The 16330-nt window shown below is 40.1% G+C and overlaps 1 protein-coding gene across 1 annotated transcript; it reads right to left on the bottom strand.

The window, feature by feature from the left end:
- Window positions 1–745: 745 nt before the first annotated feature.
- Window positions 746–8465, bottom strand: LOC140945823 (solute carrier family 25 member 32-like). The gene is made up of 7 exons (XM_073394877.1): window positions 8323–8465; window positions 7674–7723; window positions 7034–7147; window positions 4756–4848; window positions 3561–3619; window positions 3376–3426; window positions 746–1607 (listed from the first exon to the last, which is right to left on the bottom strand). Exons 1-7 carry the CDS (start codon window positions 8327–8329, stop codon window positions 1535–1537), a joined length of 447 nt encoding a protein of 148 aa, XP_073250978.1. The 5' UTR covers window positions 8330–8465; the 3' UTR covers window positions 746–1534.
- Between the last annotated feature and the right edge of the window lie 7865 nt (window positions 8466–16330).

Here is a 16330-nt window from a genome sequence, read left to right as displayed (position 1 = left end):
GTGCTTTTCCTGAGACCCTAAAATCTACGTTCTTTGTAGTCAAGGTAGGAACGCAGAATGACGGATCAAAGTGCAAGACGACTTGTTCCCCTCTTCTTTTTTTTTGCTGGAGTTGCGTGGTTGGCTTAGGAAAACTGCTAACAAAAACGATAACCCCATTTTTACATATAATTATATATAATTATTCAACTGATAACTTTATTTTATTCTACTCGTGATAAAATTCCATAGCAATGTCACCGTCTTTTATTGGCGAACATCGACGTACCTTTAAAGCAATGACCATGCTGCAACTTTGAACTGTAATTCCTATATCTTTCAGTTCGTCTTACAGACCCTATGCACAATACAGTGGAACCTCAATTTAACGAACCACTACAAAACGAAGTCCTCGAGATAACAAACGGTTATCTATACCCTAATAATAGTAGAATACCAATGAAAAGTAACAAAACCTCATTATAACGAACAAATTTTGTCAGTCCCTTCGGCCTTGGCCCTTCGTTAAATCGAGGTTCCACTTTAATGCGTTTTACGCGTTTTGGCCTTGCGTTCACACTGAAGCGATCAAACGAAGGTTTAAGAAAACGCTATCGAAAGGGGAAGATCTAATTGGTCCGTTTTTGACAGCTCAACACCAGAGGAACCATAGGGGGTTCTTGGGGCGGAATTCAAATTTATGAGACGTCAGTGCAAGCTCTCCCCCCGCCCCTACCTTTTCCCTCCCCCACCCCCGCATCCCCAGGAGGGCTTGCCCGCAAACGAAATGCAGGTCCAAAAATGCCCTAAAAGGCAATTATAGACACAGAACTCTTGATGGGTTTTTGCCAGCGAAAGTTAAGGAAAGCTAGGGTTTTATCATTATAGCGAATTGGTGTGGAAGAGTCCTTAGTTTGCTATATTACTATAAAACTTCTAACACATATATAGATCTTCCGTTTTGCAAAAGCGCGTGCCCGCATGTTCGCCACGGCATGCAGGCGTTACAGGAGAAGAACTAGAAATACGTGTTTGGCAGAAGCTCGCGCAGCTCGTTGGGGGATGGGAGAGCGGCACAGAACTGGAGTAGCCTCGGCTTGGTCGTTTTATTTCAACAATTGTTCCTCGAGCCCGAATGGGCTATTGACTCAGAGGCCATGAGCGCGAGAGGAATAATTGTTTTGGTAAAATCCAACTAGTTGGTCAAAAATATCGAGAATAAAAAAATTTAGCTAGTTAAAGCTAGACTTTAATCCTTTTTTGCCGCCAAAAAGCGCGCGCTTTTCGCTACTAGGGGGCTATAACATATAGCCTAGTAGTAGCTCAAGCAGTCAGAACGCAGCATTGATAATAGACCACTAGTTGGATCTTACTAATCTCTAATATAAATCTATCAAGCTGTGCTAGGTCTGTTGCTGAAGAAACGCCACAAGTTTGAAATTCTTTCAATATAAACACAGGAAACCCAGTTCCACCTTAAAAAATATTGATGAGAGTGTAATTGGGTAAGAGACGCGCCAAGCAGCAGAATATATCAGTCATTGGTCTATTCAAGTTAGCTGGACGGCATAAGAAAATGGATGACGTTTTCATATACCACGAATGTCAGAGCACACGCTGGAGTCACTCTGTAAAAACAAAAACAAACAAACTTAATCACAAACAACGTTTGCCTCGTGCCTTTTACTATGTTTGTTTGTTTTTTCATGTGCTGTTCCTTTACGTTTTGTCTAGTTGTTCGTTTTAACGGTATTAGCGAGTTGTTTTAAAAGTTCTGAACTTCCCTGCATACAGTAAAAACATTGTAATCGTCATCTTTAACAAATGGCCACCTTTATTAAGCGACCTCAGCCACCCCTTTGCAGCCCATGTTTTGCCTTTCTTGTTATTTTTGCCTGTGTGAACTAGCGGGCACCCGTTAATGTAAGAAAAGGAAGGAATGAGACATTTCGGTGTGAGCGTAAGGGCTCGCAAACACTGTCTGGTTGGCCGGTAGGATAACGGATAGTGCTTTATCATAACGGTGACTTTATTTCCCCGTTACGGTTACAAGTCAGCAACTTTGTGGAAAGAATAGAAAGTGAAAGATCAAGACAGATCAGGGTCGCCCTGGTATAGGTCGCCCGAAAGGACGTTGATTGCTTTATAGTTTGATAGAATGAAGAATTAAATGAAGTGTTCTTCTATGAAGACTATCAATAAATTGCGTTTCGACCGCCACACCCAGTGGGTAATTTTTGTGAACTTTTATTGAGTGACCACCTTCATTAGGCGGCAAGTCTCTGGTCGAGGGTGACCATTATAACCAGATCAAACTACAGTTATCATTTTCTATTATCACTTCAACTTTCCATGCCTATTTGTTGGTTGGTTTGTCTGGTTCTCGTATGAGCCTTATTTCAGCCAAATAAAGCAGGCTGGAGGAGCGGGTATAAATCCCGGCCGGTAACAGAGTTCATTATCAAAAGAACATGCCACTCTGCTGTCTGTTTAAGACCTTGTCTCAGACCAGACGATCGGGAAGTGGCGTTAAAAATCGGAAAAGGCAATCATAATATCGCGGATTTCATTATAGTTACATAGATATCTACGCGTTATTAATTCTTAAATTATTATCATTATTTCTAGGCCTTTGGCCTTACTCCCTTCATCCTTCCTCTCATTAATAGTTCAGCAAAAGTTGACGAATAGTACTGAACCTTCGTTTTGAGCCAAATTTTCGTCCCATTTCGTCTCTTTGCGCGAAATTTCGCCGACAATAGATGCAACGAAATTTTACCGATATTCCCTCTCGAAATTCGTGAATTTTGACGAATTTCGGAGAAGTTTGATATCATTACTTTCGCATAGTGTTGTAAAACAACCAACTGCCACTATTGTTGAAAAAGAAAAGGAAATGTTTCCCAGGTGGTGTGGTCTACCGCCTCTTTTGTTGCACTAATCATGCATAGCACGGGGTGGGAGGATAACAGTAAGCTAGTGAATGGACCAATAGAGCCAGCCAGTGACGTCCCCGTAATACGGCGTATGCTACCTTCCGGGTTTGTTTGTTTGTTTGTTTGGCTTTTTCACGCACAGTTGCGTTAATAACGGCACTGATCTTTCACGTGTGAAGACCGAGCTTACTGTTAAAGAGGCTAAGTGCTGTTGTCCTTTTATACGCGACATCTTCATTACAGTTCTGGCCCCGGTTGATTAAATGTTCTATAGCGCAATCCACCGGATAAATCACTATCCAGTGTGGATACGTATTATGGATACCAACTGCGTCATCCACTGGATAGTGATTTATGCAGTGGATAGCGTTAGCTACCTTTTGGATGACTAGGGCCTGCCAATTAGTCACTGTCATCCAGACAGGTTAAAACCTAGGAGCTCTTTTGTTGGGGATCTTACCTGAGAACATTAGGAACCAATCCTTTATAAAATCCCCTCACTCCTTCGTATCTAGAAAGTCGACAAAAAAGCTAAAGTCAGAAGGCGACTGTTTAAGGTATAAATCTTGTAGCGCTGGAAAATTTCACTTTCACAAACTCCTTTCAACAAAAAATAAAATCGATGCAGCGGGTTTCTCATCTCACCTGAACGTTTTACGGATAACGTCCACTGCTCCATTGTATTCGGCCATCCTGTATTGATTCTACAAAACAAAACAAAACAAACCAAAAAAACATTGCGATAAAGGAAATGAGCTCTGATGAATAACTTAGCTTAAAACTGTATAAAAGAAAAGGGAGCTTTAAGAACTGAATTTTTTTACTTTGTATTAAAAAAAATTACTTGGATGAACTTTTTCTTGACACTTGCTCCACAACTAGCCGTTTCAAGATGAATAAAAACGCATTTTAAAGATTTTAAAATTTTTGGACAATCTAGTTTCTCGCATTAGATCGTAAGCAACGGTGTCTTTTAAAAGTCTTTAGTTTCTATTATTTGTTTAGGCAAAAATACATTCAAGCTAAGCTAATTTAAAACTTACATTTCGCAAAATTTAAAATCAATTAAAAAGCCAAAAGAGTACAAAACTTTAAATTCTGTATACAATAATAACATAAGCATTAAAAAAAGAACTTAACGTTAGATTGCTACGTTGTTTTTAGTAAAGAGTAGTAGTAACCCCTATGGAGTTGGCTACTTGGAACTCCCAGGCGCACAGAGCTTTCTTTTGTTTCGGAAAGAGTAGGAAACAATGGGTGGCTGGGCATGCTGCTGTCATAGTAGGTAGAGTCGGAACAAAAAGGTAACGTCCTGATTACAACTCCCTCGCACTTTTGACTCTGTTTATGACTCCGAGTTTTGATAGGTTGTAAACGTTTTAACGACTACTCTTAGGACTTCAACCCAGACTCCGTCGCTAGGGAAAAACAGCTGTAAGTTTGTATGCGTTCATAAACTTAATTGGCCCTTTGCAGCTAGCCATTCAAGTGGTACAAAAAAACAAACGTAATGCTGGAGAGCAAGAATCGCACTGGGAGAAGACAAATAAAGGGAATTACAATTTTAAATGATGTGAGCATTTAGACTTGCCACAAGTCCACTGCGCGAAGCGGGCGAAAGAGAAACCGCAAGACGAGCGCTAACTGACCACCGAACAAGCAGAGACCGGACACGGGCTTTGAGAAAGTCTAGTGAGCCTTTTGTTTGTCTTGTCTCAGTGTGTCCCTTACTCTCCAGCATGGTGGTTTTGTACCACGTGAATCACTAGCTGAAAAGTGCCTGTTTAAATTAATCTTGTGGACATAACGTTACACTAAGAGAAGTAGGAGGTCTGTTTACCTGTAGTCTTGATCTGACTACTTGATACGGATACGTGGCCGTGGCAGCGAAGATTTTTGATAATGATGCCATTATCAAGTACTCTGTTGAACTCTAGAAGGAGGAGGAAACAATGCATTTTAAGGGTCTGTTTTAGCGTCGACTTGGAATAATAACAACTTTCTACTTGCTAATCCGGAGAAGTTACGGTCCTTAACCGTCAATCCCAGGAGTATCGATGTGGAGAACGACGATAAAACTTTGAACATTGATAATCATGACATCAGGAAAACAGAGCAAATGAAATTACTAGGAGTCTACATTGACGAGAATCTTAACTTTGCGGGTCATACTAGCGAGTTATGTACGATAGCTAGTCAAAAAGTAGGAATGCTTGTACGTCTGCGAAATTTTATACCTTGTAACGCGAAGTTAATGTTATACAAGACGTCCATCCTGCCATACTTAACTTACTGTCATTCAGTGTTAACTTTGCGGGTCATACTAGCGAGTTATGTACGATAGCTAGTCAAAAAGTAGGAATGCTTGTACGTCTGCGAAATTTTATACCTTGTAACGCGAAGTTAATGTTATACAAGACGTCCATCCTGCCATACTTAACTTACTGTCATTCAGTATGGAAAATCTGCAAATCACCTGATAGCAGAAAAATCGAGCGCATCCAAAAGCGTGCGCTGCGCGCAGTATATAAATCTCAAACGGAGACGTACGAGGAACTCCTCACTCGCGCCAAGCTGCCTACGCTTTATAACAGGCGTTTACAAGACATTGAAATACTAATGCATAAAATAAAATACAGGATGGCGCACAGGTGTGTATCTCAGTTATTTACGATCAAAAGAACACACCAAAGCCTAAGAAACTGTGATTTTCAACTACCCCGATTTGATATAGTGGCCTATGGGAGGCATTCCCTGCGCTACCAATGACCTTTCATTTCGTCAAAGGTCAGTAGCGAGCTCAGAAACTTGACAAGCCTCAAAGCATTCAAGAAAGATATACGCGGTGTGGACCTTTCGAGCCATATAGATAATAATAGTAACTACTGTGACCTGTGTAAATTTTTGAGTCGTGGACATTTGTATATAGTTTTAGATTTTAGGTAAGATCATTTATTTAAAAGTCATTTAATAGATTAGTGCGCCAGCACGTAGGAAAGTGCCCCCAATTAGCTAACTGTTAAGCTAAATACATATGAGAGGACGAGATCCCGGTTGCTTGAGCCGAGATCTCGGCAAGCGGGTCAGCCAATCTTCTCGTAAAAACACAAAACTCACTAACAGGTGTGTCTTAAGCTAAAGATAGGTCGAGATAGAAGGAGAATTTCAAAAGGCTGGGCCGATGTTTTTAGTTTGACAGGGCTCAAAAACCGCTGACTGTGGTTTGCTCACACCTTGAAGAAGGGATTTGACAGTTTTGTTATTATTCAATGACCTGTTAGTATAAGTGAACAGCTCCATTAATTCTGGCAGAGAGAGACTGCTGGTAGCCTATCCAGGCATGCCATAGTCAATATTTAGGGATCTTTTAAGTTGACTGGTCGGTAAAGAGGGAAATAATGTTTTAAAATTTAACTATTTGAGGAAAATCAATTAGAAATCATTGATTGTGGTGTGTTCGTGCCTTACAGCTGTAGTTGGAGAATGAATTTCTACGAAATCATGTTTTTGGTTTTTCAAAGGTTACATGTATCATATACATCAGCGAGTGAACCTCCACAATTTTTCTCGTGACGATGCGGCTTTTACGGAAAACAAAGATACCGGTCCAACGGGGGAGGGGGTACTTTTGAAAATTACGGTGGGAGTGTGCAGCATGCTTCCTGAAAGCCTAACCCTCCCTCAGACCAAAACACGTAATTCGCCCTGCCTTACGTCAGCTTTCAAGAGACGAGGGACAGAAAGAAAATACCATATTAAAGAGCCTTGTTTCAGAAAGGACAAGCTAACTCTGTTTCACTGCAAAAAAAGGGGTCAACAGCCATACCCTTTACAATCTAAGCCGTGCAATTTAACAGTATATAGCTTATATTAGGTCGGTATCACTTTTCCTAGCAAACTGCTAGATCTTCACATTCTTTAAATGAGTAACAACAAACAGAAATACCCTCTCAAGCAGAGAATGCAAAAACAGTATGCTTGGTAATTATACAATCACATCCTGTTGTGATTGCGAAAATCTATAGTTTCTGTACTGACATGTGTACATCCTTGCTCGTGAACGAAACTTAAGTTATGATCAATGTGAACAACCACTTAAGACTGACTTGTTAACTTACCAATTTTTTATTGATTGGTGTACCAAAGTAATGGCTGTAGCCTTTCTTAAGTTCTTCATAATCCATGAACTGGAGAGCACCATGTGACACACCAAACAGTCCGGGAACGTAACCCTATTGAACAAAATACAGAGTATATATTATGTAGCTGACATTCCATCGCGGTTAAACATTTCAAGTGAGCTAATTTTGTAGTTTGCACCATTTGCACTGAATCAGGCTCTAGTTGCTCAAAAGGTTGATAACGCTATCCACCAGACCCCAGTTTCTTTTCTTAAGGTTGATAACGCTATCCACCGGAAAAATCCTTACCCACTAGATGGCGTAATTAGTTTTCTTCACACTCATTACTGGATAATGATTTATCTGGTGGATAGCGATATCCGACAGAAAAAAGAAAATCGTCATCGCTCGTTTACGGCCCTCACAAACCGTGAAATTAGGCACTTTTTACGTCGTAGTCGTGCGGTAGCGGCAAAGTGATGTTCAAGAAACTGTGCAGAGTTGTTGCTTTTTCCGCCATAAAACCTCTAATTGTTTTTAAACGTTCTTGTTGCCCTAATCACCGTGATCGCGTAAATGTCGTAATACTGAGGACGCCGTTTATGTCAAGCAACATTACCTAGCATGGCAAACTTACTTTGTATAATCCTCGGAGTCCCTCGTGTCTCCAAAGTTTAAAAAAGGCATCTAAAAAGTAAGAATTACGAAATGATTTTATAATAAACACAAATACATGTATGATCTATGGCTCTCTAAATCAAGGTCACGCAGACATTGTGTCAGACAAATAACTGTAATAGGAGGAACTCGTTATTTTACCACTACAACAAGTAAATGAAAAAGGGCTTTCCGTGTCCCTTTATTGGAAAATTTCCGGGAGCAACGGAACATCTGAAAAGGTGGTCCTGTTTTTCCGGACGAAATATTCCAAACGAACATTCATGTTACATTTGTTATAAAACGTATCTTTGATACCAGTTTCAGGCCTTCGCGGCTGTTTTTCGGTAAGTGGAACTGATTTGTAAAACAAATAGTAAACCCTATTCCGGAATGAAATTTATTAGGCCTGAATTTTTCAAACCATTCACCCAACACGTGAACCGACCGTTCATTCACCACTTTAGAAACGACCAGAGAACTGGAGCTGAAATGCGTTCCGCAATTGTTTCTGGGATTGTTACTGGGGACGCGCCAGTCAGCTATTGGCCAGTTTTTTTTCCTGTCCCTGGTAACAGTTCCATAAGTCTTTGCGAAAGTTAAGTTGTCCAAGTTTCCTTCTTTCTTACCAATCATCCCTTTGTATTGCGGTGCTTGAGTAACGGCAGCTGGTGAACCAGTGTACTGAAGACAGAGGCGAGTCTTGATAACCCATATTGGATTTGTCACTGTTAGTGGTCCAGTTCCTGAAAGGGAGGAAAATACATCAACTTAACTTATAAGATGGATACTGGGTGTCTCCCAATCCTCTCAACCCTGTGTATATATCATCACAAACAGGCAAATAGGGATGACACTGTGTAAGGGGGCAGAGGAGTTTAGTTTGAACTTGATTCCTGTTATATCATACAATACAATAAAATACAATAAATTTTGTTAACTTTCCCAAAGGGCTATTCTGAAGTGAATTTACAAATTCTAAAAAAGAAGGGGATAAGAAGAAAAAGCTTAAATTGATTACAATCTTGGTACAAATTTAAAAGCCTAAACTACGCGCGTACAATTACGTTACCTCTTTGGAGATCTAAACTAAATCAAAATTAACTATTTAACGTATGGGGTCTGCCCCCGCAATTCGCGTTTGACACTCCTCTTAACATAGTGACGGGTTGTTTCTAGTGTCTGCGGTCAGAGAGTTCCAGGCACTTACAGCGCGATAGTAAAAATAATGACCGTTGCGCAGTAACTGTTCTGCATAGAGGGATATTTAGACTGTTCCTTTTCCTCGTGTTTTAGTTGTGTGCGTCTGATCGCTTACTGAGTTTACTACTCAAGTACAACGGAGCGAAGCTACTAACAATTTTGTATACTTGCGTAGTATCACGGACTAATAGCTGATCTTTGATGGAGGGCCACCCTGATTCCCGAAGAACAGGCGAGATGTGATCAAACTTTTCAGTATCTGTCAATACGCGGGCGGCGAAGTTTGCACTAATTGTAACTTCTGTAGATTTTGCTTAGAGGTGCCTGCCCAGACAGTGGAACAGTGAAAAAGTTTACTAAAAATAAGAGAATTCAAAATAGTTGACAAGACAGGTTTAGTAAACAGGTGCCTCACCCTACTAATCTGTCATAACATGGACAGGAGAGACGATGTGTACGAGTGTACATTGTCATTAAAATTGAGGTATGAGTCCAGTGTAATGCCTAAGTGTTTAACTGAGGCTACCGGACCAGGTGTTTGGCCTGATCGACCTCGCTCAAAATACTGGCATTTTCTTTTCTTTATCATCGACGTCTCTGATGACACTGCAGTTAATTTTCCCACAGAAGAGTTATTTTCGGCGCGTATGATGAGCTTGCGTGCGAGCACCACGCATGACCACAAGCCTTCAAATCTTATGGCCGCGCAATGGTGTAGAGCTCGGGTCAAGAATGCGCGTGGTAACTCCTTCGACCGAATAGTAGGAAGAAAACCGATCAAAGAAAAATATGTATTATTTGTAAATACTTTAAGTCATTTTGCCATTTCGAGTTTTAAACGTGTCCCATTTATACTGCTGCCGTAAGCATATTAATAGCTACGATACAAACGTACTTAAGCAAATGTTGCGAACCTTGCCGTTTTGTCTCGTTAACAACATTTTCATTCAAAATTTTTTCAATTTTTTGTGGAGCGGTTCGACTGAACACTATATGCAAAATGTACAAAATATTATTAAAATGCACTAATTTCCTAGGAGAGAAGAAAATAGCAGCAGTAGGAACTCAAACAGATAGGATAGAAGAAAATAGAGAGAAAAGAACCTTGAGGTCATGCATGCGCATGTAGCTGTTCAACAGTATTCCCAGCAATGTGTATTTAAATACATGAATTCTAATGAAGGTTTAAAATAATTATGAAATCTATCCAAGATATTGTTTTGTTCCCTTTTGTAATCACTTACCTGAAAAAGTACAGAGTCACACCCTGAAACAAAAAAGAGGAACTTGTAATCATTCCTTTAATTTTTTTTGCCTCTTTTTTTTTTATTATTATCATTTCTGTCTATTTTATTGTTTTGTTGTTGTTGTTTTTTTAAGGTTTTTTTTTTTTTTTTTTTTCACTAGGCCAGGCTTTAGGCTACTGGGAGCAAAGAAATGAGAAAACACTGTGACAATAATAATTTATAATAATATTATTAGCAGGCTTACTATCCAGAAACAGGAGAAATCTTATCTGGAAAAAGTAGTACTTAGGTGAATGGTGTAATAAGAAGTGGATTTCTATTACCCAAAGTACGGTAAATCCTCTCTTAATAGAGAGAGGGGGGGGGGGGGTGGGGGGGCCTTATTTAATTTAACAAAATGCATCATTGTGAGCAAGGTTTCTCTAGGACGGACTTGTGGTTACTGGGCCCTATACTGCTTTTTCTAACAATAAGAAAATGGTAACAATTCTCCACAGAGAACTAGAGCATAAAGTTGAAAAAGTTCAGCACATGAAGCTGGAGGTCATACTGCCGAAGACCAAAAACAATATGAATTTCCAGCCTGAATAAACCATAACTGATCAGTCCAAGTTAATTGTTTGGGAAGAATAAAGATGGAGGGGAGGGGGAGGAAGGGAGGGGGGGGGGGGGCTTAATAGAGAAGGGGACTTATTAACTTTTCTCCTCTGAAAAGGGGGGGGGGCATATTAGCGAGGGGGGACTTAATAGAGGATTTACGGTATGTGTTTTGTTTGCAGGCCAGCTGATATTACGCGATGGTGCGATTTCGCACAATTGACCTCAAATCGCATCCGATCGCACAATTTGAGGAAAATTGCATAATTCATAAAAAAAATGCTAAATTCAAGGAAAGTAAACAATGAATTCTAACTTTAATTAACATTTTCCCAATCTTAATGTTAGTTAAGGTGATTTACCACCAAAGAAAGCCTTGCAAGGCATCTGAAACCTTCGATCGTGGTATCTGGGCAGCCATATTTTGATTTCAGAGACAAGCAGTGTGGTCAGCGGTGTAACAGCATCATGTAATATTAAGCAAGTGTCCTTTTTCTTTTCCAGGTCAAAATAATCAGACAAATTTAACTATATTGTTTTTTATGTTTTATTTTGCCTTTACATTCAAATTGCCTGTTAAACAACATTAAAGTGGTTTTTCTCCTTTGAAACCTGGTAAAATAATGCAGGGTTCGCAAATACGCCAAAATTGTTCAGATGACTCCACTGAGGTTACTGAGGGAGTCACCTTGACTCCAGAAATTTTCGGTAAAGTTTGTCCTTACCTTTTTCACAACAAATACAATTTGCGTTAATTGTAAACGTTGTAAAACTTAATTGAATCATCCAAATTAAAGAATTATACTGCACGACAAAACAGGAAGAGGGTAAATTACGATCAAAGTTTACTTGATGACCGCTGTCATGGATTTGAGCTTTCCAGGTCAGCGGGCCGCCACATCTACTTCGTGTATCCCTCATGATAGTGTATACATGCCAGGACCACCTGCTGGAAAGTCTGAAAATGGCTTTTTTCTTTGTGACGCTTGACTCAAAATATTCCAAAATGATTCCAAAATTTGTGAAGCAGAAGTCACACTGACTCCACTCATCAATAAAATTTGAAAACCCTGCAATGTAAATTAGCCCTGAAAAAATCGCATAATTTATCGCACAATAGCCCTATCTTATCGCACAATCTACCCTGAAAATACAATTTCTGATTTTTTATCACACCCTATCAGATGGCCTGTGTGTGTAAAGTTCTATGGAAGGATTGTTCCCAAAATGAGGTAGATCTATCCTCCCTGAAGACACTGCTAAGCTTACCAATTTGATCTTTTAAACTGAAAAATAAATAAATAATCTGCATTGCTCCAAGAGGCACAAAAACGACCAAACAAATCACTAAACTGAGGGTTAAGTATGTTGGGAATGTACTAACCTGGTACAACCCCATTAAAACCCTCTGTTCTCACAATGGATCACACTGCATCAACTAGACCTCTGTGCGCTGGCAACTTCCCACTGCCATCATTACATTGTAACTAATAACAAGAACATTCATATAATAAATAAAGTGATTGCGTGAAACTAGATGCATTAACAAAATTATGTTATGCATGCTCTTATAAGGTCTTTTTCTTAAATGCAATTGCTAATTAAGCCCAAAAATTTCAAGGCTTCAATGGAATTCCAACCCATGACCTGCACTGTATTTACATGTATAGTGCTGCCGTGCTTTACCATATGAGCGACATGTAAGAAGACCCATACATTTAGACCAGTTTTTCTTAACTCTTGAAGGAAATATGAAACATAATTCTAACAAAAATGATCTGCAGGAATACAAGGCCTGTTTTCCTCTTCTCTTTTCTACAGTAGCGTATCAATTCTCTATTTTCTAACTCATCATTATATACACAGTCATGTCAACAGCTTGCAAGTAGGATAGGACCCCTTGTCAATGAGGCAGATTGAAAAATGAGTGGAACAAAGTTAAGAATAAAACTACCTCCAAGGCTCAAGCGCTTCTCAATGTAAAACCCCATGATAACCACCTCATAAATGGGTTTCTTTTGATTGAGAGAGAACATTTTTATGCCTGTGTAGCTGGTGGGATTTAGAACTCGTGACAGTTATAAAAGAACCTGTGGTTATTAGCCTATAAAACTATAAGAAGAATGGGGAAAAGCCACATGCAGGGATATCAAGGAGCACTTTTAAACTTTGGTCCCTCCAGCTACGCAAGCTATAATAGTTGGCGATCAAATTTGACTCATTTATTTTATGCTCGGTGAAGCAAGGTAATATTTTTCATTTAAAAAGTCATAAAAGAAAACCTTCAGACAGATTCACGCAGGCCAGGGTTTACTTATATGACCTGTATTATCATTTGCCAAAGTATGGGTTGGGGAAGGTGTTAAATTCTCATGATGTTTGCATTGTTGCATTCCGAACTTTTACAAAATGTCAATTTCCTCCACCACTTCATTCAAACCTAAAATAACGTCTTGAATTTTTGCCATCACTTAGGGTGTGATATTATGAAGTAGTAATCAATACCGCTGACATAATATCGCATACTGAGAAAACGTTTCGGGTACGTTCTTGTAAGTTGATTTGAGCTTTCGCTGATTAAAGACTGTTTGGTTAAGTTTGCTCGTTTTGAAGCTAAGGACTAACACATGGTGTCAGAAGTCAGTGGATGAAGCTGTTTGCCGACCGCATTTGTGAAATATTTGTCTTGTGAACACCTTGGTTCGTTGCTGTTCGCATAAATCGAAACCGCGTGGTGTGAAATGGCGGCCGGGCGTCTGTTAAACCCGCCGGATCCTCTGCAGCTTTCAAGTGGAAATGTATCTCAGAATTGGAAAAGATTGAAACAAAAGTGGAGTAACTATGAGCTAGCTATCGGAACAGCCAGAAAGGAAGACCCCATTCGAGTAGCAACTTTTCTCACCGTGATCGGCGACGAAGCGCTAGATGTTTACAATGCATTCACGTGGGACAGTGACGAAGACAAAGTCAAAATGGATAAAGTTCTAGAGCATTTTGAGCACTATTGTGAGCCTCGCAAGAATACAATTTACGAAAGGTATTTATTCTTTTCGCGAGGACAGGAAAGTGGGGAGCCCATTGATAAATATGCCACAGTTCTACGAAACATGGCAGACTCTTGTGAATTCCAAGATTTGAAAGATTCATTGATACGTGACCGCATCGTGTTTGGAATCGCTGATAACAACGTGAGAGAGCGTTTGCTGCGAGTCCCAGATTTGACGCTGAATAAAGCTCTAGAAATTGAACGAGCTGCCGAAGCAACCCAAAGCCAGTTGAAACAAATGCAAAACTTGAACGATGTTAATGCAGTGGGGAAGAAGAAAGAAAAATTCTTCCGAAAGAAACAAGAAGAGAAGAAGAAATCAGCAAACGGAAGTACTCAGCAGATCGACTGCAAGTTTTGTGGCAGGAAACATGTACCAGACAGATCAAAGTGCCCTGCATATGGCCAACAGTGCAACAAGTGTCGAAAAAGCAACCATTTTGCTGCGAAGTGTACAGGAAGAAGGCAGTCCAGTCGTAATTTACATGCCAATCAGAATTTGAATTATGTGCAAGAAGATTCAGATGGGAGTCAATTTGAAGAGTATACTATTGATGTAATAACTTATCAAGTCAGTGCTGTTGAAGAAAAGAAACACCCAAAACAGTTGTTTATATCAGTCAAAGTAAACAATGCTAAAGATGTTACATTTCAGTTGGACTGTGGAGCAACTTGTAATTTGCTATCACTAAAAGAATTCTTAAGCATTATGGGGGATCCCAAAGATCTCTATTTGAAGAAAACATCTGCAATACTCAAGCTGTACAATTGAACCACTATGACTCCACTTGGAAAGTGCACTCTCAAGTGTGCCAAAGGTGAGATGAGTAGAGATGCAGATTTTTTTATAATTAATGAGGATGTCAGGCCTCTATTGGGTGCTGAGACATGTCAGGAACTGAACTTAATCAAGGTTATGGCAAGTGACATTTCAGAGTCAGAAACTGTGAACGCAGTAAATGACAAGGTTCAAACTGCCCACATTGTTCTAACCAGAGATCAAATTTTGAAAGAGTACAGTGATGTTTTTGAGGGATTAGGATGCATGGATGGCCCATACCATATGGAACTTGATGAAACTGTAAAACCTGTTGTCCACCCCCCTAGAAAAGTACCTGTCGCACTGAGAGACCGTTTAAAGGAAGAACTGGACAAATTAGTCAGAGAGAAAGTTATCACCCCCGTTACAGAACCTACAAGTTGGGTGTCTAGTTTGGTTTTAGTCAACAAGCCAGAGAAGTTAAGAATTTGTATTGACCCACAAGATTTAAACAGAGCCCTGCTGAGAGCCCATTATCCTCTCCCCACCATTGAAGATGTGGCCACTAGGCTATGCAAGGCTAAAGTCTTCTCAGTTTTGGATGCAAAGAATGGATTCTGGCAAGTTCAGCTAGACAAACCGTCGTCACTCTTGACCACGTTCAATACACCCTTTGGCCGGTATCGTTGGCTTCGCTTACCGTTTGGAATCAAAACAGCCCCAGAAGAGTACCAGCGAAGAATCCATGAAAGCCTACAAGGTCTTAAAGGTATAGAAGACATTGTAGATGACATACTCTGTGTTGGCGAGGGTGACACCTATGAAAGTGCGGTTAAGGATCATGACAGAAACCTAATTGCACTCCTGGAGAGATGTCGTGAGAAGAATATCAAGTTGAATCCAAAGAAGTTACAGTTGAGAAAGCAAGAAGTGCCCTACATCGGTCATGTACTGACCCCTGATGGCCTCAAGCCGGATCCAAGTAAAGTCAAGGCAATTGTAGCAATGCCTACCCCTTCAGACAAGAAGGCCCTGCAAAGGCTGCTTGGAATGATTACGTATCTTGCGAAATTTCTGCCTAACCTGTCTGATGTGACGCAACCATTGAGACGTCTATTAGACAAAGATGTGCAATGGCACTGGAACGATACACACGAGAAATCATGGAAGCAAGTGAAACAGTTGATCACAAGAGAACCAGTGTTGAAGTATTTCGACCCCAGTAAAGAAGTAACTCTGCAGTGCGATGCATCGGAATCTGGACTTGGTGCTGTCATACTACAAGAGGGTCAGCCTATAGCATTCTCGTCAAGAGCACTCACGAGTACTGAAAGAAATTATGCTCAAATAGAGAAAGAGCTGCTCAGCATAGTTCACGGGTGCATACGCTTTGACCAGTACGTTTATGGTAGACCAGTTACAGTACAGACAGATCACAAGCCGCTAGAGAGCATTTTCAAGAAATCTCTGCTTTCAGCCCCCAAAAGGCTCCAAAGAATGTTATTACAGCTCCAGAGGTATAGCTTGAATATAGTGTACAAGCCTGGAAAGGAACTATTCATTGCTGATACACTCAGTCGAGCATTCCTTCCCAATAAGCCGAGTACAGAAGAGTTGAAGTCGGAGGTTTTATTAGTCAAACAGGAAGAATATCTAATCAAATCCATTGAAGAGATCAACATGGTCGAGTTTCTGCCCATCACAAGTGAACGCCTTGTTGATCTCAGAAGAAAAACTGAACTTGACGAAGGTCTTCAGCAGTTGAAACATATTATCAAGATTGG

This window comes from Porites lutea, chromosome 8 (genome assembly GCF_958299795.1).
Source record: "Porites lutea chromosome 8, jaPorLute2.1, whole genome shotgun sequence".
Classification (NCBI taxonomy): domain Eukaryota; kingdom Metazoa; phylum Cnidaria; class Anthozoa; order Scleractinia; family Poritidae; genus Porites; species Porites lutea.
This window is presented reverse-complemented; position numbering and strand designations above follow the sequence as displayed.

What these genes read in the sequence shown, in the direction of transcription:
- LOC140945823 (XM_073394877.1), bottom strand. An exon ending in GACTCCGAGGATTATACAAA is followed by an intron (nt 7,148 to 7,673) that starts GTAAGTTTGCCA and finishes TTTGTTCAATAG; the next exon opens with GGTTACGTTCCCGGACTGTT. An exon ending in GTTATCCGTAAAACGTTCAG is followed by an intron (nt 3,427 to 3,560) that starts GTGAGATGAGAA and finishes TCGACTTTCTAG; the next exon opens with ATACGAAGGAGTGAGGGGAT.